Consider the following 25,482-nt stretch of genomic DNA (forward strand, 5'->3'; position numbering starts at 1 on the left):
AAATTATTAAATAAAATTTGAGGTAAGCTAGTAGCTTAGTAGAAAAATTTAATTAATAAAAAAATATATATAATAAAATTGATAAAATATTAAGGAAATAAAGTAAGTTAAATTTTTGGGTACATCAAAAATAAATATTTAGATCATACATTATATAAATTCAAAGTGAAATTGGACAATATGCATATGATGGATATGGAATTAAGAAGTTAAAAAATCCCTTTAACAGGGAATACAAAGTTTATCTGAGCCTACAATTGGTTTTACCATTGTGGTATTCTTGTATTGTATCCACTTTTATCTCTGTGAATCTTAAAGCAGTAGTAGCTGTTAGAAATTGTTTTTCCCCTTAGATTGCCTTTTTGTGGTAAATGTGGCGCTTTGGGGTCATGTGCCGCTCCAGCTTTCGATGGGAGAGTTATCAGTATCTCTGAATGGAGTTGGAAGTGGAACTCCAACCGAAACTGGGCTGCATATCATCCGAGTGTCCCGACTGCATCCTTGCCGCGATTCCAGCCGTTGTCCGTTGCCTGTACCTGTTAATTGCCAAAGGCGTTAGTATTAAGTGGTTTTCGTGCTTATTATAAATATCTCTTAATTTTCGCCATCCCCACGTTGTGCTGGTGTGAGTGGCAAAATCTTGAAATGGCAATCACCGACTCGCAATTCCCAACTCCCGACCAAAGGCAGCCAAGTGGACAACGTCTGCGGACTCGTCGTCTGCTTTGTTGTCATTATGTTGTGTTATTTGGCACGATTTGTTAAGCTAAGGAGCAGGAATGGGACTGGGTTGAGGACTGGCGTTCAGGGGCGACCGAAGTAGGGATTTTTGGGGCAATTTTCATTAAAATACCATTGAATTAAAAACAAGTTATTTGGGGTGAAATTCTGGTCGGATTTACCGTATGGCTAAAACAAAAGGCCTTCAACTAAATATTAAATAAATTCAAATATTTCAGAATAGCTAAATTTATTTAATTTTGTAATAGATTAACTATGGTTATTAAAAAAAATATTTTATTCAATGTCACAAAAATTGTATATATCCAATACTTGAGACTTAGAACTTAGACTGTAAAACCTATAAAAATAAGCGATATAAAAAGTTCCAAAGCCCTAAATTTGTTTAAATTTAGAATATTTGTATACGGCATATAAAATATAGAATAAATTGAGGTTTTGGGTATATTTTTTATTGGCCCAATAACCGCAAATTCCAAAATGTATTTATTTTTATTATTTTCAGCACTATCTGTTGACATTAAAGATTTAATATAAACTATGAAGTAAACGCAATTATTAAATGTTTTGAGCTTTGAAGATTTGTTATGTGACTAAGAAGAAAATGTATAGGATGGTTATGACTTTAATGAGGGGTTTTTGAACCCCATGAAACCCTCCTGGAACGCCACTGCCCAGGGATGTCGAGTCGCAACTGAAGCTGAAGGCTGTGCGCGGTTGCATGATGCTGCCGATCGATTGGGCCCGAATCGATCAGCGGCGAGGAGCGGCTCCGGGAATGGCCAAAGCCTCGCGTCTCCGGTAGCCGATCACTGGTCCACCAGCTCCTCCGTCGCGCCACCCCACTGCTGGCTGTTGGCCCTCTTTGAGAGAGTTTCCGCTTTTGGCCATGAGATCGGGAGCCAAACTGGCGTCGCACAGCACACAGGGCCCATATAATTGTCGCATGCAAGATCGCGGCCATCGACATCGGCATTGACAACTCGGAAAGGAGCGGTGGGAAGGGGGGAAGGGGGATCCCCGACAGCAGGACATGAAAGGTAACGCATTGCTGCGACCAGGAGAATAAGTAATTCACTTAACGCTTTAATATCGCTGATAAATGCAGACCAATCTGCATTCCCCCCCTTTGTCCACATGATCCCATACATTTCCCCTTAATTGGTGCAATTTCGAACGATTTTATTTTATTTCGCCTGCGTTTCATTCCTGCTGATCGTTTTTTTCCTAAGATCTGTGGACTCTTTTGCTGCAACACTGGGAGATCACCTGTGCCTGCGCAGACTTTGTGGCTGCGGCGTGCGAACAGTCTGCTCATTTGCATAAATTCAAATTCATTTGCACGTTATTGGGAATGGGAAACCGAAACCGAATGCGAATGCGATCTGAGCATTGTTTTGCACGTGTTGACAAGTTGCAAGAGGGTTGGTAAGTCCAAAGAGGGGGGGTTTTGGCCATGGGAGGGACCGGATGCCCCGATGATAAAATGCGCATCCTCTCCAGAACCCTCGAACCCACCTTCAGTTCGGGGCCAACCGACGACGTCTATGCGAGTTTAATGCAAGCCTAAGCCTATAATTTGATCGTATCCACACAATAACTCAGAACCCTGCCCAAATCGGAGTCGGAGCCATCGACTGGCTCCACGGACCCCAGCGGAGTGCAAAATGCCCAGTGGCGCTTTTGGGGGCGTGGCCACGCCGAGCAAGAGCAGTGACAGAGCCGATAATGGATGCGCAGCAATGCCATTTCTGGCAGATCGGGGAGTACTCCGCGGCTTCTGATAAGACCACCAGCGGGTAACACTCGAAAAATTATACGAATTATACGACGGGTAATATGGAACATTTTTTCTTTTTAATTGTTCCTATTCAGGCAGTAGTTAGTTAAAAATGGTTAGGATGTTTAAACACAAATATGACAAATACAGAAATGAGGTACATATGCAGAAAACACATAGCTCATAAGATAAATTAATTTCACAGTTTATACAGCCCCCCCCTTTTATAAATATAAGCACATACGACTTCAAAATATACCATACTTTTGGAACTTACTTCTCTGAAAGCTTAATGTCTTTTAAATTTCACAGTAAAGAATTAAAGAATAATAATATCTCATTTGGTACAGGCCAAAAAATAATCTTTTAAAACCTGTGAGCAAATTATATCTAAAATATTTTAAATTTCAATCATATTGAATATTTTTGTCACATATGTATATTTAAAATAACAAGAAAGGAAAGCTAACTTCGGGCGGAGCCGAAGTTGATATACCCTTGCAGAATATTATGTACATTATATTCTCCAAAATTATTCATATGATGCATTCTTAATACTCATAAAAAATCCCAACTTCCTAACTTTAAAAACACCAAAGTTATGGCATTTCCAATCGTTCAGTTAAATGGCAGCTATAGGATATAGTCGGCCGATCCTTATGAAATTTGGTAGGTCGGATTGATTAACCAAATATAAAACCCATAGAAAATCCCAGCTTCCTAACTTTACAAACACCAAAGTTATGGTATTTCCAATCGTTCAGTTAAATGGCAGCTATAGGATATAGTCGGCCGATCCTTATGAAATTTGGTAGGTCGGATTGATTAACCAAATATAAAACCCATAGAAAATCCCAGCTTCCTAACTTTACAAACACCAAAGTTATGGCATTTCCGATCAATCAGTTATATGTCAGCTATAGGATATAGTCGGCCGATCCTTATGAAATTTGGTAGGTCGGATTGATTGGCCAAATATAACACGCATAGAAAATCCCAACTTCCTAACTTTACAAACAGCAAAGTTATGGCATTTCCGATCAATCAGTTATATGGCAGCTATAAGATATAGTCGGCCGATCTCGGCCGTTCCGACTTATATACTGCGTGCAAAGGAAAGAAGGGTGTGTGCAAAGTTTCAATTCGATAGCTTTAAAACTGAGAGACTAGTTTGCGTAGAAACAGACAGACGGACAGACGGACAGACAGACGGACAGACAGACGGACAGACGGACAGACGGACATGGCTATATCAACTCAGGAGGTGATCCTGATCAAGAATATATATACTTTATAGGGTCGGAGATGTCTCCTTCACTGCGTTGCACACTTTTGACCAAAATTATAATACCCTCTGCAAGGGTATAAAAAGGAATATAAGGGAATTTTCAAAAACTTTCCCGGATTCTGATATCCTTAAAGAGGATAAATCAAGTAGTAAATCAAGTCAAGGTTAGAAACCAATATTTTCTTTTGGCTTTATATTTTGGTTTAATTTACTTTTCCGGATTTCGTTTGGAACCCATTATAAATGATCAATTAAATATTTAAATTGAAATTGATGAAGACATACTTTTCTAATGGATTTGGATGTGAAACATTCGAAAATATTCAATCATGTCAACAATAAAATTTTCATGATTTTTTTGCGATTAAGATTTTTTACTTTTTAAAAATACTATACTAATTTGTTGAGTGCATCGAATACATTCCAGCAGCAGGACAAGTAGTTGTTGAAAGCGTCGAGCGAGTGCCCAGCCGGGAACGCCCGGCTCACTTAGCGGGCAGGAGTCGTAACTTAACTGAGGACAGGAGGACTGGAGGACCAGAGGACCCGAAGCCCGGGATCGATCGATCGGATTACCCGGCAGGCTTTTCAATTCAACAAATCCTCCGGTCGCCGCGGCAATTATATGCTCGTACCCGCTCGCATCCAGCTCCGATCTGCCACGCCCCCATTGGGCGTGCGACGCCAATTATAACCGCTGAGATCCCAAGATCCCCTGACTTAAATAAATGCGCAAGTTTGGAAATTGAAAAGGAATTAGCGGTGGGCAGGCAGCCGATCTGCAGAAATATTGTGCATAATTATATGCTAATCCATTGGCATTGAATTATGTGCGACGGTGTGTGGTCACTTACCTTTTTGGTGGGCTGGAAAATCGGGCGAAAGTGCCGGGAAATGCTTTTTCAGGGCGGCGCCTCAGCCCGTAATTGGGATTTCCCGGCTCCCTTTTTCATCTCCGGTGGCCTGCCACCCGCGGTCTGTTTGCATTGAAGTCGATCATGTAAGTAATTTCCCCTGTCCGGGGATCCGAAATCCGAAACCCCGAATTCAAATCCAAATCCACCGACAGTCGGTAGGAGATTGATTACTGTTAAGAGTGTGATAAATCGCTGTTTTTATTAACTTTTTCGGGATGACGCGGCGGAATTGGCGCTGCATCTCGGCACATGAATAAGTCCGATCTGGGAATCAGATCAGCGTGATAATGTATAATTTGTTGGAGTCTCGATCGATGTGTTATGGTGTGCTCGAAACAAAGGGGATGCCATCCAGTAAGGTTAATTGAATTTGCTGGAGAGCGGAGATCAATTTTCTGCAATGTTGAGACAGCCAATAATTTTGTACTTTACTTTGTATTATTTTACTTGAGTATAATTATTTATTACTTAATTATATTCATCAGTCAAAAATTTGGTAACAAAATGTTATTGTTTAACTTTATATATATTCGATAAAAAAATGGGCTTAAAAATATACTATCGCTTAAAATTTAGTTCGATATGGTTTGACAAGTAACAAAACTGATTTTTAAATTCAATTGAATATATTCAATTATGCAAGCCGTTTAATCAAAATTCATTTATTCGCAATAAATGACGCCCACATTTTTTTTCCCCTTGGGAATATTCCTATATTTACTAAATTTACTAAAACATTTAAAGTCTAAGAACGCTTTGCAAATTTCACGAAATAAGAGAAATATTTTTTAATTAAAAGTTCTTAAAGGGAAGTCGTAAAAGCTGAAAACAACTCCCTTTTGTACCACCAAAAATATTTAAATAGTCCGCCCATGTACCTAAAAGTATCGATACATCGATATTTACCTGTGTGACCGCAGAGCATGTACCCTCTGACGTTAGTACTTTTGCGCACTTTGGTCACATTGCAAACCAATTCCAAGTGGGACACGCTTAATTTTTTTTTTGCCAATTTGCCATTAATTCCAAGCGTCTCAGCTGTCCCAAAAAAATTGCAACTCTATTAAATGTGTTTAACCAAGCGGCCGTCGAAATCGGTGGATTTTAAAGGCTCTTAAACGGCCGTGGGAGCTCAGAAACCCACTCTCCAGCGACGATTGCACCGAAATCAGCGCCAGCGTCAGCAAAAGTTTCATTAGCAACTTGGTTATCAGCTGCGGAAACTGAAGTAGAGAGTTTGGCCATCCACCAGAACAAAGGGTAGAAAAACATAGAAACCAGTTGCCATGGCGAGTCCCAGGACGCGGAGAGTGCTCCAGGAACTGAAGCCCCAGGATGAGAACTCGGTGGGTGTTTGGTCCTTTGCACATATGTTACTAGGTGTTTCTAAGTTCTGTACTATTTCCACAGAAATGCTTCGAATGCGGCACCCACAATCCCCAGTGGGTTTCCGTGACCTATGGCATTTGGATCTGCCTGGAGTGCTCCGGCAAACATCGCAGTCTGGGCGTCCACCTGTCCTTCGTGCGATCCGTGACGATGGACAAGTGGAAGGACATCGAGCTGGAGAAGATGAAGGCGGGCGGTAATCGCAATGCCCGCGAGTTTCTGGAGGATCAGGCAGACTGGAACGAACGGGCGCCCATCACCCAACGTTATAATTCCAAGGCGGCGGCCCTTTACAGGGATAAGATAGCCACTTTGGCCCAAGGCAAGAGCTGGAATCTGAAGGAGGCGGAAACCCGAGTGGGCAGCAGCAATAGCTTCAGCGGTGGAGGAGGAGGTGGCGGTTCCAGCTACAGCAGCAGTTCTCAATCGCGTCCCAGTGCAACAGGTTATGGCGGTAATGGAGGCTATCAAAATGGGGGAGGCGGCGAAACTGGAGGCTATCAGCAGTACCAGACGCAGGAGTTCAAGGACCAGAAGGAAGAGTTCTTCAGCAAGCGCCAGGTGGAGAACGCCTCCAGGCCAGAGTAGGAACTATACCTTACCCCTCTTGCCAGCAATTTCTATATTTCATGTGTAATTCCAGACACTTGCCACCGAGTCAGGGCGGAAAGTATGCAGGTTTCGGGTTCACACGCGAACCCCCACCGAAAACGCAATCTCAGGAGCTCTTGGACTCGACGCTTTCCACTTTGGCCTCCGGCTGGAGCCTCTTCTCCACGAACGCCTCCAAGTTAGCCACCACCGCCAAGGAGAAGGCCGTTACTACAGTCAATTTGGCCTCAACGAAGGTGAGTCTTCAAAATATAACATTATTAAAATTGCATCCTTTATTTGTTTTATTTCTCCGATTTTGTTTAATTTCATTGTGATTTCTTTAAATGTATATGGATTATCTATTTGATTTAAATTAAATACTATTTTATTAATATTTCCTTAATACAGTAAATTAAAATTATTAAAAAGTTATTTAAATCATTAAATTAACTTTTTTTAGTGTTGTCGAATAATATTATTTGTAACGTGTTTTTTGAATTTTAAAATTGAATTAGAGTATTGAAGTTGTAATGCTATGTATTTTATTGCTATCGAAATTATGGTGCCCCAAATTAAATCCATAGAACCGCATTGAAATCTAAAAAGAACGAAATCTTTTGCATTTAATTTTTCCGCTTCCTTATTTGTATGATTTAATTTTGAGTTTGTTTCTTTGTTTTGGTTTGTAGATTAAAGAAGGAACTTTGCTAGATTCCGTTCAAAGCGGAGTTACTGATGTAGCCAGCAAGGTCTGTAGTTGTGGGAGCCACCCGCTTAATAGTTGAAAGCTGCTCTTAGGCTTAAATACTCACTTTATGTTTTATACAACCACAGGTCACCGATATAGGCAAAAGAGGATGGAACAACTTAGCGGGCAGCAACATCTCCTCGCCGCAGGGCGGATACAACGATCCCAATTTCGAGGACAGCGCCTACCAGCGCTCCAATTCGGTGGGCGGTAATCTGGCCGGAGGACTGGGCCAGCAGAGCGGTGTGAGCGACAGTGACTGGGGTGGTTGGCAGGAAAACGCCAACAACAAGACACACCTGACTAGCTCCAGTTCGTACCACAATCAGTTGAACACCGGCAGCGCCGGTACCGCCACCGCTGGACTCACCCGCGATGACGATTGGTCCGGTTTCGAGGCCTCCAATTACCAGAGTGCGGAGACCTCATACCAGAACGCTCCGTCCGGCGGGTCGTCAGCCCGCCGCAACATGAAGCTGCAGGACACTTCGCAGAAGCTAAGCGAGGGCTTTGAGAACCTGGATGTGAAGAATGTAAAGTCCAAACCGGCAGCCTCCACTACTTCGGGGAACAAAGCCTCCGCCGAAGACGATGCCTGGGACCTGTTGATGAACTAAAATCCAAACCGAGCCCATGCGATTGTATTTTATGTATTCCATTCAGTTTGTTGTGTCTCCTGTGTTATGTGTCTTGATGTCAGGCCGAAGCTGTTGTGCGCGCATTTAATGTAACTAACTGAATATGTATTCCCCAAAACTACCGGCTTGCTTCAACTTCAAACATAAAGTGCAACTATTTTCGATTATTTCCACAGTTTAGACCAATTTTGTATAGATCTACTTAACGAATTATTTAGCTTAAAATATATAGCCGGATTCTGAGGGATGCGATTAGAGATGAGAAAATACATATTATGTTAACAAGTGTAGATGTTGGTTTTTTATTGGTGGAGTTTTTATTTTATCTTTTTAAATAAAGTAGGGTTTATACACTAATCACAATAGCTTGCTCATCTCTAATTTAGTAGGTTTTTGTATTACCTATAGTAGTAGTATATGGTTATATGCTTTTTTTTAAATATTAAGGAAATTAATAAATTAATTTAAAATATCTAGTGTGACCTAGTTCGCCCACTACCACAATCTATCAGTGGTTCGAGGCACGGATAAGCGGATACGGAAACCTTTCCAATGGCATATTTTAGGTAATTCATTGGACGTTAAGAAGTATATCTAGATAAACTTTCGTGGTCACACTTTAAAACCCAAATTCGATTTCGCTTAAATCAAAGAGTTCTGTATGATTTCGCTTTAAGCCATAAAGCCACGGAAATAGCATAAAACCAGACTATATAATCTATAGCCCGATCAGTAGGTAAATGCCCTAAAAATAGTGTCAATGCAAATAAAGTTTATCGCTTTCTTTTGCATATCCACATTCCATTCGTGTCAGTGTGTGTGTGCATGAAAATCGAGTGCAGAACAATTTTTGCCAAATTGGCAACAATTCGCAAGCGTTTCGCGAGAAATTTGAGTCACACCCGGCTGGAGAAACTCTGAGAAAAGCGGAGAATCGAGAAATGAGACGAGAAAGTACGTTGTAGTACCGAGAATTGACCATTTTAAGCCGTGCTTGCAAGTAGAAAGTTCGAGTTGCTGGGGAAACTCTCCCTTTTCCCTTTTCTCCCCTCGAATTTTTGGAGACATGTGCGTGCGTGTGCGTGAGAAGCTGCTGGATTTTCAAGGTTTTCCCGAATCGCTTTGGTTTGGCCTTCAAATTAGCAGCGAAAATCAATGGACGCGTCAGGAGACCTTTTTCCAGACCAGAAGAAAAACTAGCCCAGATGACTTCATCACGGGGAAATACGATACGCTAAGCTTGTTTAGTTATCATTTACCCCAGACAAAACAAATGAAAACTAATGTGTACAATATATAATACCTTTCAGGCCACTCATTTTCCAGTTAATTACCTGAGGTGAACAAAATGTGCCGGCCATAGGAGCAGAGCAGCAGTTTTCCCGAACACGTAATCCCCTAGAGAAATCGAAGCCAAAAACGAGCAATCCCAGAGAAATCCATCAGCAGCCAGTAAAAAACTCTAGGTAAACTGTAAACACGAGTGTGGAGAATGGTCAGAAAGCAAGTTGGAATCGAACACAGCGCATCCTTAGCAGTAAGCAAGCAGCAGGATCAAAAGGAGCAGGATCTGGATCATAAGCAGCAGGATAAGAAGCCAAAGGATCAGGAGCAGCAACGCATCGACTTGGACTTGACGCCCGATCCGGCCAGCAACTTCAACTTCGCCCAGCAGGCGCAGGCCACCTACTCCGCCCGCACTCTATCCACCAGCTATGAGCACGGCCACAATTTCGGCCTGCAGCATGCCCATCTCGCCACCGCCAGTACGCCATATGACCTGTACGAGGTCGGCAGCTCCGGCCCCATCCTGCCCACTGAGATCCCCATCGAGGACGAGGAGCGGCTGGAACGGATCTTCAACAAGCTGGACCGCGATGGCGACGGCAGAATCGACATCCACGACCTGTCGGCGGCGCTGCACGAGTTCGGATTGTCGAGCGTCTACGCGGAGGTGAGACAGGATAATGGGGAGGGAATCAGAAATAATGTTTTCAAAGATATTTTTAAAAGTCATCTAAAAGAATTCCCTAAATTATTAGACAACTTATATTTATTTTTCCTTAAGAAAATTAGTCATCTAATTATTCCATTTTTGAACCCTTGCAAAAGATTTAAAATTAATTAAATTATTTTTCATGGCCATTTCAAAAATTGCTGCACCAAAAATTTATCAGTCTAAACATATCTTTAGAACCTTTAAAAAGTGTGAAAGTTGACCACACGAATACTCATAATCATTTGTCATTATTAATTCGTTACTAACGTCATAAAGATTTAAAGATTCACATAAAATGGTTATTTTGACATTGCAAATATGTTACTATCTTTAAAATATTTTTGAAGGATTGACGATATATATAGTCAAATTGTTGACTGGGATGTGTGCCATATGCCCGGGGCTTGTCATTTTCTTAGAGAACTGCAATGCCTTTGTTATATGTTATTCTATAGCAGACTGCGAACGGTAGAGATCAATAATATGCGGCCTTGGGCGGCGAATGTATTTGAATATCTTAATTTATACAATGTACATTATTAGCATGCCCTGATCTGGGCAAACGATTTGGCACGGTTGGTGACCCTCGGCATCCTATCAATGTGTCATATCTGTACTTGCCAAAAAAGGGATAATTAAATCAAGGGCATTGTGATTTGCCGAATGGAGAAAAGGCAAAGAGAAAATCTATTTTTGGAAGAGCACAATATTTTTGACCATAGAAATGTTTTGTTTGACGAGCAGGTTCTGTTTTGCTATTATTACCTGCTTTGTTTACATTTTAGACAAAACAAACTAGTAGTCATTGCTCATGAAGATATAGATAGTATATGTACTCAACCAGATATTATTTCAAGCTGATATAAAGTTCTAAAGTCTGATGTCAATAATTTTATGTATTAGTCAAACAGAAAATTTCAACATTCCGATATGAAAATAATACTAATTGGTTTCCTGTTATCCTCACATTTATTCGAATCATATATTGCTTCTAGAAAAAACCCCTCTTTTTTTTGTTATCTTGTATAAATCCATCAGATTGTGAAACATGCAACAAGTATTCCAAGAACATCGAAAAGCAATCAGAATTGGATTAGCTGGTAAACAGAGGGTTAATGTGCAGACGACTAAGGCGATTTTTATGGTTTCTGCGGGCGAAGCCCTCGTGATACGGGAAATTGATTTGCTTTTACGATTCAGGTCGATACTCTAGTCGGAGGCTCATTATGCCCGAAGATTCCAAGCGTGTGACATTAATTGCTAGTAGAATTCCAGGAGTGATTAAGAGCCGTAATATTCCGTACCACGTTTCCTTTACGACAAAAAAATTCAGTAATTTTCCTAACTTATTTTCTGTTCTACTATTTTTTCAGAAATTCCTCCAGCAGTCGGACAAGGATCAGAGTGGAAACGTGGGCTTCGCCGAGTTCCTGCATTATGTGCGGGAGCATGAGAAGAACTTGGTCCTGCAGTTCTCGCACCTAGATAAAAACCGTGATGGTGGGTTGTAACCACATTTTAATTAAATTATCTCTTACAAATTGAATTTATCGTAGGCAAAGTGGACTTAGAGGAGCTGATTTCCGCATTCAAGGACCTGGGCCTAGACATCGATTTGGATGAGGCCAGAAATCTGCTTACCAGGTTGAGTACAACACTTATAATCTGACTTGCATTTGTTTATATTTACGATGTACCTTGCAGAATGGATAAGGACGGAAGCCTGAACATTAGCTTTAACGAGTGGCGCGACTTTATGCTCCTGGCGCCCTCCACGGACATTCACGACTTGATTAAATTTTGGCGGCACTCTACTGTAAGTATTTCCAAAAAATACTCTAAAAGCATAGTATATTTAGTGCAAGTTTATGAGTTAACAAGCAGAGAGCAGTGGGTCTTTAAAGGGTCTCACTGCCCATCTGTTCTAGTTTTTGTTCTACTGTGTTATTTTTACATAGACATGTACACTACATTTAGTACCTTTGTAGCTGTTTAACGTTCTCGTATTTAAAACTAATTGCCAACTTTTCCCCTTCTTATCCTTGCCCATACCCGAAACAAAATTAAACCAACAAAAACACTCCACACCCTAACGATCTAAACTGTCGAATGTAGTTCCTACACCCACACTACTCCTGACTAACTGAGGAAGATCTAAAGGTACATATCCGTCAAGTTACATATTACGATTACCATTAATATTGTTGTAGTCCCTCCCACGTAGAAGCAGGGCACTCCAAAACACATACGTACATACGTAAACGCCTGTACACTGAACACACCCATCCCACCCAACGAGAAAGGCTTTATCATCATTCTCATTCGCTAATCAGCCAGAAATTATATTGCCTGCATGCATGTGTATTGTTTCCGTAGTACTACTACCTTCACCAGAGAGAACATTTTAATCGGACATTTTCGAGGACCGAAGCTCCTAAAAGTCGTAGCTTTTCGGGCTCTCTTAACACACTCTTTAACTGGGACTGACGTAAATGAATCCCTTATTTCATCAGACTATTTAAACTGCCGCTTTATGGGATGTCCGTCTTTTATATCGTTCCGCCCGCTTATCAGAATAATTTTTTCATTGTCATAAAGATCCAGCATTTTCTGTTACACAGCGAAAAAATAGGTCATATTGAATAGATACAATTTGGGTAGAGGCAAACTCATAATTTATAAATATATTATCTGACTTAAAGATCACACTTTTCAACTGAATTGGAATAAATAGTATTTACCAGTTTTAAACTACTTAACCGAATGCAAAAATTCGTGACTCATTTGCTGAAAAAGTTTTTAATTGGTTTTCACTAGTAATTAAACGGTTAACAGCTGCGCTAAATCATTGAAGCTCGCAAAACTCTATTCCTAAAAGCTTCCCTAAAAGGTAATTAAATTAGTCAATAAACGCAGCTGTACTAGAAAATTTAAATAGTATGCCAATTCCATTTTAACTTTCCTTGTGCACAAGTGTTATTAGAAAAATTGCTTGATAATACTTTATTATTGATAAGTTAAGCTCGGGAATTCTTTTTTTTAAATCATTGCATTATCTAATTTCTTTCCGTGTGCTGAGGCAGGTGACGATGTCATCGCTTTGTTGTCTGCGTAATCATTTTGTTTACTTTTATCTTTTTTTGCTCACTGTCACTGTTAATTTCCACAATTTATATCAATGTAACTGAAAAATCACATCAAATGAACGCCTCTGAAATTCAGAGTCTGAATTCTTGCCATTTTCGAGGAATCCCAGAGCTCGTCGATCGTTTGGAACAACTTATTCAAATTTCTGATTATCAGCTGCGGGTTTTTTATATTTTGCTTTTACTGGCAACTGTGCAGACTTGAAATCTTAAGGTCAACCGGCTGTGTCCAGGGGATTGTTGTCAAGCCGACTTAGTATGGCGAGTTCGCGGCAGCCGGTTCATTGGCTCTGACGTACTACTACCAGCCAGACAGGTCCCGTTTCGCTTCTATTTTTAGGAACCTGGCAAGGACACAGGTCCGGAATAGCAATTGTCTTGCATTAGCCTGATGAAAAGAAAAAGTGAACGGCAAGCCAAGCCGAAGCTTGCGCACTAACTGGGCTTTAATTAAGCTGCGGCCGTAATTAAGTTGCCTGCAATACGATGATTGATTCGCCCAGAGATTGGACGCATTTTTACACCGATAAGACCTATATGTATTTGCTATGTCGTTAGTATGTTGCGAAAAATATTTACGCGAATTGTGCCCCTATAATCACTCTTGGTCAAAGTCCGCAGTCTAGAAGTTGTAACTGTCGCGTATTGCTATATTTTTCGAGAACTCCAGCAGGCAGCTGTAACCAGTGATAGTGAATTCTTGTTAAAGAAGCCTCTCAAAGTGAGCTAGCAAATAGAACATTGTATACGTTTTTTAACTTGGCATAACAGAAATATCCTAACAACGATTTAACACGCAGTAAGGAATTAGACAACTTTATTTACTAAGTGGATGATACTTTCATGACTGTCGCGATCATATAAGTTAAGTGCTTCTGGGAATTGTTGTTTATTATTTTCGAGACATTGGCAATTTAAAACCGAAGGGGGCTTGTTAAGTAGGCAATTGAATAGCACTCGGTGCAGTTAACCACATCTATTTATTGGGCATCGTAAATTAATTCCAGCTTGTTAAGGTATCACTTACAACAGGCACATCTCTCAACAGGGGCCGGCCCTAAAAATGGGTGTGTTTGCGGCTTTCCTTCGGACACTTTTTTGTCTTATCTCGAGCAATAGTCTAGAATCTTGTGGTCAGAGCTCAGTTTTCAATGACTAGCTTGTTATTCCACTGTTTTCTTTTTTTTTTTGTTGGATTGATAAGAGTGAGACATTTTATTTTGCGTTTTTTTTAAATTTGAAATGTGTTTTCTGTTGACGACACGCGCGAAGTTCGCCGGAACGTTTTCGACTGGGGTGGCCTAATCAGAAACCCTATTTACAAATATGACGAAGGCATACTAATAAGGTGGAAAAAGTTTCCACCGACTGTAAACAATTAAGATCACCTTTGGAGAGAGCGTCATCCCAAGCGTGAAGCTAATAAAGTCACACGCCCGTCATGTGGCTATCAACTCGGTGGCAGACCCTCGAGATGGTGATAATTCGGTGCGATCCGGTTTAACATGCGAAAAGTCGCTTTGTGATAAAGAATCGAAACGTGTAAACAAAAACAGGCAAATAAATGCCAAAAGTGTCTGGGCCATTGACTAAAGATATCATTTATTAGCTATTTATTATATCCCATAGTTTTGAATTAGTCAGAAGTGTTGATTTTCACTTTATTTGATATTTTCCTGAATAGGAAATTATAGAACCATTTATTTTATATCGGAAGAAAATTAAAAATATTGTATATTTTTTATGAGAAAAAATGAATGAGAATTATAATTATTATTATATTATGAGTATGAGTCCAGCACAAATATGTGTTGTGGTTTCACAGAAAACAGAATTGTCAGCGGGTTTTTTCCTGAACTTATGAATTTGTACTTTCCAGCTCAAAAGTAAAGTTAAATTTCGTCGAAAACACATTTTTCTAATAGTTTGTGTATTAAATTGCTATGTTTGAACATTAACTACCTAAAATGTAATCCCAATTTCCGGATGTTTTAGGTAGGGTATGTATGGCTTCGATCCTTTATTCCCAGACATTCTTTTCTTTTATTTGATTGTTTTGACTGTCAAAAAAAAACAGTGGGAAAAACCGTCGAGGGGTATGGGAAATGCGTGTCAAATAGGCTCAAGCAATGATAACTAATTGGGAAGAAGCCCGTTCTGGGTGGTGGGGGTTTATTTTCTTTGGTAGGGGTTGCTCAGAGGCCGCACGCGCGCTGCCACATCAAATCGGTGGGAGAAAGAGACCCACGACGAGTGTACTTTGCTCTCAAACGACTCTATATCGCGATCGCCGAGGCTCTCAGGGCCCCGAATGCTCGGGTTCGGATTTAGTCTTCAGTCAGCTGGCTCCCGCGTTGGTTGTGCGCGCGTCGAAACCCCAAAGCCCCTAATTTTGAAATAAAAACGCCTCTGCACTGGAGCGTAGTTATATAATTGAGCTCGAGCGCTGTTCTCTTTCGCGACAAGTGTAAACACAATTGCAATCAAGCGAATCGGGCAAAGTCTGGCCGCTCAATAAAGGCCGCAGCATCGACAAGATAATAATAAAATAAAACTATATATTCAAAGAAAATATAGATAAACCCAAAAGCCAAAGAGAAGAGCTGCACAAATATTTTGTTGTAACAGCTTCGAGTGAAAGTTTGCAATTATTTTTTGAACAGTGAAAGCCACATTCCGGCGCTAAAATAGGCGGAAACGGAAAACGTAGTTTTGGATCGGAAGTGAAACAGTGCAAACTTGACAAGATGCTGCGAAATAGCACCTATCAGTACAATTTGCCCGTCGATTACCACAATATTCAGCAAATGGCAGTCGCAGGCGACATGATGGAGGATTTCGTGGTCATATTCCGTGATATGATGGGACGGGTAGGTTGATGACAGGCCCCTTTTCGCTCCTTTCAGACTGGTGTTCTAAGAATCGATACTTTATATGGCCAAGTGCAGCGGAAGCTGACTCATTCGATAATTATTTGCTGTGTTTATCTTATCGTTTGTGGTTTTTCCTGGAAGTTCAACGGGGATCACCATGAGGCAGTCTCTGTTTTTACCCAATAACACGGAGAGAAATGGAACAAATATTGAGTTCATTTGATCCAATAAAAACAATAATCACATAGATATTAACACTTAATTCTCAGAAATAAACGAGTGATACGGATTGGGATTTAAATATACTTTTAATATCATGATGGTTTCCCACAGATGTGAGCCATTTTATTGATATTTTTTTCTGTGCATCTAAAAATACCTTTAAAATGGCAGCGCTTTAATTCCCATTCCGCTATTCAACTTCGCATCTGTTGCAATTGTTCGCTGCACTTGTACTTACACAATACTTCATTTGGTGCGCCGTTGTGGTTTTGGTGTTCGTTTTTTAAGTTGCCCCATGGACGTTAAAGTCGCATAGCAACAGACGATCGATGGATGGCGGGCTAAAACGAGCTCCGTCGGGTGACGTGCTGATATGGAACCGGTCCGTTCCCCTCCCCGAAGTCTCCTGCAGTCGGTCTTTAACTTTAACGATCGGCAAAGACGACATACTTTGCTCACACACTCACACAAACATATGGCGATTGGCCTAAGATTTGCGGTACGCGTGGCTCTCCCTCTGTTTTTAGTTGTCTCTCGATTTTTACATTTTATACTTGTTGCCAGGCGCTTGTAAATGTCACGCTTTTGTGCTCTTGGCCAACAGGGCGTATGTGTGTTAACGGGCCTCAACTCAACATATGAGTGTAACAAGTATACGCATAGTGGGCGACTGAGTCAGCGCCATGTGACGACCTCTCCCCTGGCCCCTTATCCACGATGTTGGTCAAGCCCCCACAATTTGCGTGACGTCAACAGTTTTCTCTCTTCATAAACGTGTTGATATTTACATTACACTGGTGTTTACTTTTAAACTCGCTGACGTCGTCTGGGGATATAACCCGCGTCAAGATCACCGCAGCGAATTCTCCGGGCATGAGTCAAGTTCATCCGTCGGTCGATGATCTACTCTTACCTCAACATGCCTTGAAAAAACCCCAGATATCGGACACCGATAGCCTTCATATCTCTCTTGATCGACCATTCAAGCGTTGTCGCCTTGAATTTGTATTAGTCCAAGGCGTTTAAAAGCTTGTAAGTGCTTCTTTGCAATCAATGATCACTCATTCATGGTTTTTAAAAACCTAGGTTAATCGTCTATTAACCTGTTTACTTTTCGACCAGTGCCACGCTCCTTTCACGGTCATTTCCACGTTTGTGCGCCAAATTCACGGCTAGGTATAAATAGATCATTGTGTATAAAAAAAGCTCTTCGCAGTCATGTGACTAGGTATATATATATACAATATGTATATCGTTTCGGAAATGATAAGTTCCATCAGAAATTACGTTGCATCAAGAGGCCAATTTACATTCCGTAAAATTTCCATCGCTCTTTTTGCGTTGGATTAATATTCCATTCTGTTAAATGAGCAACTAATTCCCACAATCTACTGAATGGGTCCCATGTGATTGCTAGTCGCTAATTATGAGTGCAAACTGAAGTCGTTTAAATTGTTAAGTACACTTAACCCATTCATTGAACCTAACCCTCATTTTCCATCATGATTAAAGGTTAAAATCGCTTTCTGCGAAGAGTATTTTCCAGAATTGTCACCGTGCGAATGTGACAAGCACGCAAAATGATTTGGCACTTCTGAAGCGGATGTGTTTACCGGGATATACTGGATATATCTTGCTCGGCTAAATAGATAAACAAATCATTTTAGTGCTGTTATTATTCGTATGCCTATTGTCCAAATTAACTTCAATGACACTCGGCCGTGAGGGGAAAAAGTGTAATAACCTTTCATTTAGTCCCTGAACTTATGCGAATTTTCTTTATAACTCTGCTACTGGTACTCAATGGGATTCAGTTCGGTTTTTGCTCGCTCGAAAGCTTTAGACATCACAAGACTTGATAATTGTTATCAATTTCAGACAGCTTTTCGACTATCAGCGGCATTAATTCGATTTAAAGCCATAAGCTGTGCAATTCATAGAAACAAACAATATTTCACTTCATTCCGGCCTATTCGGCGTTAGTTTTTTAAAAGAGATCCGTCAAATTGCACAACCATTTGGTGACGTTCAGAAGGCGAGCCAATTATAATTATTTTCGGGGCGGTGAGGCGGGCACGTCTGAAGAAAACAGAAATCGAGAAAATTAAGTATATAGTTGCGGCACGAACCAGATATACAGCTGCATGTGTGTTTTTTTGCACAAGCAGCCAAACTAATGTGAATGATATAACATTTGTTTACGGCTGTTGCATCGTTCTTTTTCGCCCGCTTCCGCAATTCCCATTCAGGCGATGGGGATTTACGTGGCGCGTGTGGATTGCGTAGTTCGCCCATCACTGCACTCTTTTGCATTCTGCATAAGCAGTCGGCATTATTATTTAATATTACCTCACAGCAGCACCGCTACCTGGTTATTTTTAAGAGGGAGAACAGGCGTTGGTTAACCGATAAGCAAATGGCGGTTCTCAAGCATTGGGTTAAAGTTGAGAAGGAAGTCCAAGGATGTCACCGTACCGAAGAAGTTCTGGTAGAAAAGCTCACTTCATTTTTATAATACTCCCAATTTTTAATATTGTTTAATCGTATTTCTTTAATATCTCTGTTTATTTTCATTTCTCACTCCGATATATTCTTATTGAAATAGCTTAGTAGCCTTTCATTCCAATCTACATAGATTAGAATAGTCCTAGATTAATAATCACAAAACTATCGTATTCAATTGTTTTAACCATGAGTCTTTTAATCATTGCAGTACCTCGACATTGGCGAGGATATGAATGTACCTGATGACTTCACACAGAAAGAGATGCAGACGGGCCTCTGGTGGCGACACTTGGTGGCGGGTGGCATAGCCGGAGCAGTTTCCCGGACATGCACAGCGCCGCTGGACAGAATTAAAGTGTACTTGCAAGTGAGTCTTACACAACAAATAACCTTCCCATCGAAGTATTAACAATGGAATTCTCTCAACCAGGTACAAACGCAAAGAATGGGAATCTCAGAGTGCATGCACATCATGCTGAATGAAGGCGGGTCGCGGAGCATGTGGCGGGGCAATGGCATCAATGTGTTGAAGATTGCCCCGGAAACAGCTTTTAAGTTTGCTGCCTACGAACAGATGAAGCGACTGATCCGCGGAGAGGATGCCAGCCGGCAGATGAGCATCGTGGAGCGTTTCTACGCGGGCGCTGCGGCAGGCGGAATTTCACAGACCATCATCTACCCCATGGAAGTATTAAAGACGCGCCTGGCGCTCAGAAAGACGGGCCAGTACGCGGGCATTGCCGATGCCGCGGCCAAGATCTACAAGCACGAGGGAGTTCGCAGCTTCTACCGCGGCTACGTGCCGAACATCCTGGGAATCCTGCCCTATGCCGGCATTGATCTGGCGGTATATGAAACCCTAAAGCGACGGTACATCGCCAACCACGACAACAACGAGCAGCCCAGCTTCCTAGTTCTTCTGGCCTGCGGCAGTACATCGAGTACACTTGGTCAGCTCTGCTCCTACCCGCTGGCTCTGGTGCGCACTCGGCTACAGGCTCAAGGTGAGAAATTGCAATCAATTGGGGCATCTACTACGGTAGTGCTTTTTGCAACCTTTTTCGGTACTAATAATCTTTTAGTTATCAATACTTATATAGTTATTGGCATTTAAATTAATCAAAGTCTAGTAGATAATAATGAAAAGTGGTTCCATATTTCTTATCAATTTATCGTAATGCTATAATTATCTTCCCATTTTCTATTGCAGCCGCCGAAACAATTGCCAACCAAAAGCGGAAGACCCAGATACCCCTGAAGAGCAGCGACGCGCACAGTGGCGAGGAAACGATGACGGGGCTGTTCCGCAAGATCGTGCGACAGGAGGGACTGACGGGGCTGTACCGCGGCATTACGCCCAACTTCCTCAAAGTACTGCCGGCGGTGTCCATCAGTTACGTGGTCTACGAGTACACGAGTCGCGCCCTGGGCATCAAGATGTCGTGAGATGTCTGCCTTAATCTCGCTCCGATCAGGTTAACTCGGCTCGGCCCGGTCGCCCGGCTGTGGCTCCGCTCTGCAGGGCGGATCGGGCTGCGGCCGGGGATGCGGCTGGTGATCCTGCCGACGCTGTGCTCCATATTGTATAGTAGTAGCGGTAGGTTAAGTCGGCCCGCCCGCCACTCGCTCTCTGCTGCATTGAGACAGTCTCGTGCTGCTTTCCTTAAGTGTAAAACTAAAACAGGCCTCTTCCATGTTCTGGGTTATCCTTTTTAAGTTTCTATAGTTGAATTAGTTTGGTTATTTTCTTAAAATACAAGATAAGTGATACTATGGCTAATTTATTTATAAATGCGAAGGCGAAAATGTTACATTTTGGCGCGTGAATGATGCGAGCTAATCCCACACATTTCTTAGGCCATCCTGCGACCTACAAGTAGGTTTAGGCCACTCTATCTCTTAAGTGCTAATTTATTAACAAATGTACGTAGGCTACTTCGAGGGCAATTGCACTCAGTAAACTGCTAAAAACACACATACCAAAAACGGAACCGGCTTTGAAAAGTTTCACGGGTTTTCAGTTTGTCCTATCCGACTGCTTTCGAAAGAGAAAAAGCGTAAATCAGAGTGAGCGAGGCAGGCTGAATGTGAGGGAATCAGAAACCTAATCGATGGATATTCGGCAGCGTTTTAAGCTTAAACACAAAAGACATTAAAACTACGATGTACTCGTTTTTGCTTAGATTAATGGATTACACAAAATAATGAGAAACACTTAACGTTTACAATGTGATGATAATAGTTTATAATATACACATATACATATATCTACTATAATACCGACTTGTAAGCTTCGGAGCTGTCGCAGTCTTGAACAAGTTCGGCGGCGAGGCTGAAATTTTTTAGCATTTTATTTGTTAAGTTTAGTAACACTTTCTCTTAGATCGTATTGCAATTGAAGCCAACGAGATTAATTGTGACTAAAGCTAACAAACAAAACAAACACAACATCCACACACCATGTAATTTATTTAATATATCATATGAATCTGAACCTTAACGCAAACCCAAACAATTTTAAGTTAATCCTGTTTTATAAACATTGTAACGGTTCTGAATTTAAAAGTATATGTATAATCTGTACCTTACTCTTAATTAGCCAATTGAATTTTGTACGTCTTTAGTAAAAATAATGACTCTTTAAATATGATTTTTCATTATCCCAAAACACGCTTTATGGCAGCACCGCATTTTTATGAAATCTTTCACATTTAATCATTTGACCTATTTAACTGAAATTGATCATTGAAAACCATGCAAACATTATTCGAGCAAATAAATACGATAATTAAAATGAAATTTCAACACAAAATTTGTTTATAATTTATTAGTCTTATGTTTCTCAATTCCACAGGATTTTCTGATTCATCTAGTCAGAGATAATTTAAGTTTAATCTATAATCGATTTTTGTTATTATACAGAACAATGTTAAAAAATACTCTTCTACTTTACTTAAAGGTCTTTCCAAGCTGATAAACGAATGGTTGACAAAGTCTATCTAGTCCATGAGAAAATCTTAAAATTAATGAAAATTTAAACTTAACTTAAATATTTTTCAGGCGAAGAAAATATACTTAAAATATTTAACTACGAATATATAACTATAAATACTCTGATATACATATTGTTATATTTTTGTACGTTTAGCTAATTTTTAAATAAATTATTTAATGTGATTTATAAGCTCGATTCCAGTTACAAATAAAATAAATCTTATAACTGATCGCTGGCATTTTAAGTGGAATAAAGTTAATTGAAACTAAATAACTATATTAAGATGTTGGTGTATTTATTTCGAAAATAAATAAGATCTTAAAAACATATCGAAAGTGAATTCCGATGACTGCTGATCTAGTTCAGAACTTAATACCGAGTATTTATAATGCGGCGAACTGAAAGATCGGTGCTATTTTTGGAGAGGGAACGTCCGCCAGCTGTTTTCAATACTCAGTCGGAAAACGCGGACGGGGAAATTTTTTCATCCGCTGCACTGAAAATCTGATTAAGATTTTACATAATTTGGAGTAATAATGGAGTTTGACTCGACTTATTATCAGATCTGTTCCGCGCAGACCGTCCAGTCGGAGAAAAGGGGATTCTTCAACGAGTTCTGCGTGGATGTGCGAGATGCATGTGGTGACAAGTGGCTGCGAAACTACTTTGGCAAACTGAAGTCCAATGCGGCTCGGGTTCTGTCGATCTTCAGCGATCGCGAGGTGTGCGATCCCGTGCTGGGCGTTCTGGAGCATGTTCAGCCCGTCTTCAAGCAGAAGGATGCCCTCTTCTCCGCCCAACGTCGTGCCCAGGCGGATAAATTATTCCTGATGAGTGGCAATGGCGAGGGCGAGGAGAGCAGGGAACTGATACAGCAGGCTCTGATGGCCGCCAATCTGGCCGTGATGAGGGCTCCGGACCGGAACGCCGACCCCGTCATTGATGATGGCCTCTCCTTGGCATTGGCCTACAGGTCGAGGGCTTCCATTCTGATCCGACTGGGCGAGGGGGAGGCTGCCCTAAGTGACCTCAAATTGGCCACCAACTTTGGACTAGAGCTGAAGTCCAGTGTGGACTACTACTGCAAGATGGCCAAAGCTTATGCAGGTGGGTTAACCATGAATGATGGATTTCTTTTTAAGATATCTGCTTATCAACAAAATGTTCCCCCGTTTTAAAGCTACTATTTAGGACCTTAAAGAGGTAGCAATAGGAAAGTTTTCCAATTCTCAATCTTAATAGATTGAGTATTCAAGATTCAGAGTTTATTTGGAATTCTTTTTCACAAAATGTATATGGATGACATATATAACATCATATATGACATATATGCCTTATACCTCTTATATCTCTTATTCGCTTATTCGCTCTTCAATTATAGATTAAAAACTATCGGTCATAACAAAGTAACCTTTTTTTTAATTTTTTAATAATTTAATAAATTTGATTTTAAGTAATCGGATATCTATCTAATTAAAAAAAAAAATTTCCTGCCGTGGTATTGATCTTAATCTTGCAAAATAATAGGCTCATTTTGCAAAAACAATTATCATTTGACTTTGAAATCTTTCTTATTAATATTTATTTTCTTGCAGTAATGGGCGAACTCGCCCGTGCTGAGATCTCATTAAAAATTGCGGAGAAGATGTCTGGCTCCGATCCCACTCACATCGCCTTATGTCGCAAGGAAATAGCTGCGGTCAAGCCAATTCCCAAAGAGGCCTCCTCAGAGCAGGTGCCTCAGTTGGCACATGGCGAGAATCCCGAACTGAGTAGTGCCTCCAAGGTGGTGAAGCTGGTTGAGACCAAGGATAAGGGTCGTTTTGTGGTTGCCAGCGAAGGTATAAGAACTGGCGATGTGCTGCTCTGCGAGGAACCAGTGGCCGCCTGTCTAGATCCCATTTATTTTGGTACTCACTGTCATAACTGCTTTAAGAGGTAACAATAATGAAATCCATGTCTGAAGATCTTTTTTATATTATCCCAGAATAAACTTATATAAAAATCTTTTAAATTACAGGCTGCACACCCCTGTTTCCTGCCTGCATTGCTCGGGAGTCGCCTTCTGCTCGGCCCAGTGCATGGGTGAGGCCTGTTCCAGTTACCACAGGTTCGAGTGTGAGTTCATGGATCTGCTGATTGGTTCCGGAATGTCAATCCTGTGCTTCATCGCCCTGCGTGTCTTCACGCAGGCGCCCAGTTTGGAGCAGGGCTTGGCCACCGCCAACCTGCTGTTCGAGCACATGTGCTCCCACGAGGACGAGCGCCAGCCGGAGGACTATTTGCAGCGATCCCTGATGGCTGGCTTCCTGATGCGCATCCTTCAGAAGTCCCTGTACTTTGGTCGTCGTAAGACGGAGGGCGTGAATCCCACCGCTGTGGAACTGCAGGTGGCCACCGCCTTGCTGGGTCTGCTGCAGGTGCTCCAGTACAATGCCCACCAGATCTTCCAGACCCAGGTGACCGAGGAGCATCGATTCGATGGAAGCAGGATGGTGCAAGTTGCTGCTGGACTTTATGGCACTGGTTCCTACTTCAATCATGAGTGCTGGCCCAGGTTAGTTTGTGGATATAATATTCCAAGTGCTAATCATGTCCTCTTAAAAGCGAAATCTTCTGTAAGTAAGGATTATGAGTTAGTGATTCTTTTTTTTAATATATTTATCGATTCTTAAAAGGATAATCTAGCAAGCTGTGTATTTAAAAATTTAGAGCTTGTGTTTCTCTTACGAAAAAACTGTTTTGATTTTTTAATCGTGTCTTATAGTTAAATTGTTGTTTGACCGTTTTTAATTTATAATTATTTATTAACCGGCATTACAGTTAATTACTTTTAATATTTCATTTTCAAAACGTTTTCTTATACTTATAGCGCTGCTTGCCATTTCGTGGGAAAAAAGCTGGTCCTTACGGCCAATAAGCCACATCGCCCCAACGAAGTTGTGGCTGTTAATTACGGACCCATTTTCATCAAAACGAATCTCAAGGAGAGGCAGAGAACCCTTCGAGGACGATACTCCTTCAGTTGCAACTGTATGGCCTGCCAGGAGAACTGGCCATTGCTCCAGAAACTGGACAAGCAAGTGCGATTCTGGTGGGTATTGTATAATGAATTCAATCGGTAAGGTTTAGTAATAATTTAAATTTAATTTAATTAAAGGTGCACTTCTCCAAACTGCGTTAACTTGCTAAAGTTCCCCAAGGACTTGGCGAAGGATGTGCGTTGTCCTCGCTGCCGCAAAAATATCTCCCTTAAAGAAACTGTCAGGAAATTAATCAAGACCGAGGAACTGTATAGAGAGGCCGCCCGTGCTATGGAGGCCCAGAAAACCGGAGAGGCTATTGAACTTTTCAAGGAGGGACTGGAGATGTTTTTCCATGTGGCAGCTCTGCCCCACAAGGACACGCTGATTGCTCAGCAATCGCTCAATAAATGTTTGTCCGACACAGGCACCACCTTCAAAAAGGAGGGAAAATAAAAAACAATTGTCACTGGCTTATGCATGTATTATTAAGTCGTTTTTTCTACTTCAATACAAAATATACTACCATTAAAATATTTAATTAAATAGGCTCTTATTATTTAAATACTTTTAAGAGCTCAGTTTTTTTTGCAACTGCGCTTTTCCCGCGCTTTTCTTAAACCT

General features: G+C 41.0%; 3 protein-coding genes across 7 annotated transcripts; all 3 read left to right on the forward strand.

The window, feature by feature from the left end:
- Positions 1–5,684: 5,684 nt before the first annotated feature.
- On the forward strand, positions 5,685–8,385 carry LOC108053921 (ADP-ribosylation factor GTPase-activating protein 1). 2 transcript variants are annotated; one of them, XM_017136657.2, is made up of 5 exons: positions 5,685–6,072; positions 6,137–6,699; positions 6,759–6,963; positions 7,399–7,458; positions 7,544–8,385. In XM_017136657.2, the coding sequence occupies exons 1-5, from the start codon at positions 6,013–6,015 to the stop codon at positions 8,072–8,074; spliced, it is 1,419 nt and encodes a 472-aa protein (XP_016992146.1). In that variant the 5' UTR covers positions 5,685–6,012; the 3' UTR covers positions 8,075–8,385. The 2 variants fall into 2 exon arrangements, with proteins under 2 accessions (XP_016992146.1, XP_016992147.1); XM_017136658.2 differs by lacking the exon at positions 7,399–7,458.
- A 307-nt stretch (positions 8,386–8,692) lies between these two features.
- Positions 8,693–21,639, forward strand: LOC108053911 (probable calcium-binding mitochondrial carrier CBG00135). Of its 4 annotated transcripts, XM_017136640.2 has the most exons (9): positions 8,693–8,831; positions 8,910–9,049; positions 9,406–10,049; positions 11,468–11,594; positions 11,651–11,738; positions 11,799–11,910; positions 19,049–19,207; positions 19,271–19,844; positions 20,051–21,639. In XM_017136640.2, the coding sequence occupies exons 3-9, from the start codon at positions 9,588–9,590 to the stop codon at positions 20,284–20,286; spliced, it is 1,758 nt and encodes a 585-aa protein (XP_016992129.1). In that variant the 5' UTR covers positions 8,693–8,831; positions 8,910–9,049; positions 9,406–9,587; the 3' UTR covers positions 20,287–21,639. The 4 variants fall into 4 exon arrangements, with proteins under 4 accessions (XP_016992129.1, XP_016992128.1, XP_016992130.1 ...); XM_017136639.2 differs by lacking the exon at positions 8,910–9,049; XM_017136641.2 differs by lacking the exon at positions 8,910–9,049 and having other exon boundaries at positions 8,693–8,827.
- A 614-nt stretch (positions 21,640–22,253) lies between these two features.
- Positions 22,254–25,399, forward strand: LOC108053905 (SET and MYND domain-containing protein 4). Its single transcript, XM_017136634.1, has 5 exons — positions 22,254–22,942; positions 23,431–23,773; positions 23,856–24,392; positions 24,708–24,929; positions 24,996–25,399. The coding sequence occupies exons 1-5, from the start codon at positions 22,372–22,374 to the stop codon at positions 25,312–25,314; spliced, it is 1,992 nt and encodes a 663-aa protein (XP_016992123.1). The 5' UTR covers positions 22,254–22,371; the 3' UTR covers positions 25,315–25,399.
- Positions 25,400–25,482: the final 83 nt, after the last annotated feature.

This window comes from Drosophila rhopaloa, unplaced genomic scaffold (assembly GCF_018152115.1).
Source record: "Drosophila rhopaloa isolate 14029-0021.01 unplaced genomic scaffold, ASM1815211v1 contig_163, whole genome shotgun sequence".
Classification (NCBI taxonomy): domain Eukaryota; kingdom Metazoa; phylum Arthropoda; class Insecta; order Diptera; family Drosophilidae; genus Drosophila; species Drosophila rhopaloa.

Coding starts and splice junctions, on each gene's coding strand:
- LOC108053921 (XM_017136657.2), top strand. CDS start 6,013: ATGGCGAGTCCCAGGACGCGGAGAGTGCTCCAGGAACTGAAGCCCCAG. Junction 6,700..6,758: donor GAGAACGCCTCCAGGCCAGA/GTAGGAACTATA, acceptor GTGTAATTCCAG/ACACTTGCCACCGAGTCAGG. Junction 6,964..7,398: donor TCAATTTGGCCTCAACGAAG/GTGAGTCTTCAA, acceptor TTTGGTTTGTAG/ATTAAAGAAGGAACTTTGCT.
- LOC108053911 (XM_017136640.2), top strand. CDS start 9,588: ATGGTCAGAAAGCAAGTTGGAATCGAACACAGCGCATCCTTAGCAGTA. Junction 10,050..11,467: donor TGTCGAGCGTCTACGCGGAG/GTGAGACAGGAT, acceptor CTATTTTTTCAG/AAATTCCTCCAGCAGTCGGA. Junction 11,911..19,048: donor AATTTTGGCGGCACTCTACT/GTAAGTATTTCC, acceptor TAATCATTGCAG/TACCTCGACATTGGCGAGGA.
- LOC108053905 (XM_017136634.1), top strand. CDS start 22,372: ATGGAGTTTGACTCGACTTATTATCAGATCTGTTCCGCGCAGACCGTC. Junction 23,774..23,855: donor TGTCATAACTGCTTTAAGAG/GTAACAATAATG, acceptor TTTAAATTACAG/GCTGCACACCCCTGTTTCCT. Junction 24,393..24,707: donor AATCATGAGTGCTGGCCCAG/GTTAGTTTGTGG, acceptor TTATACTTATAG/CGCTGCTTGCCATTTCGTGG.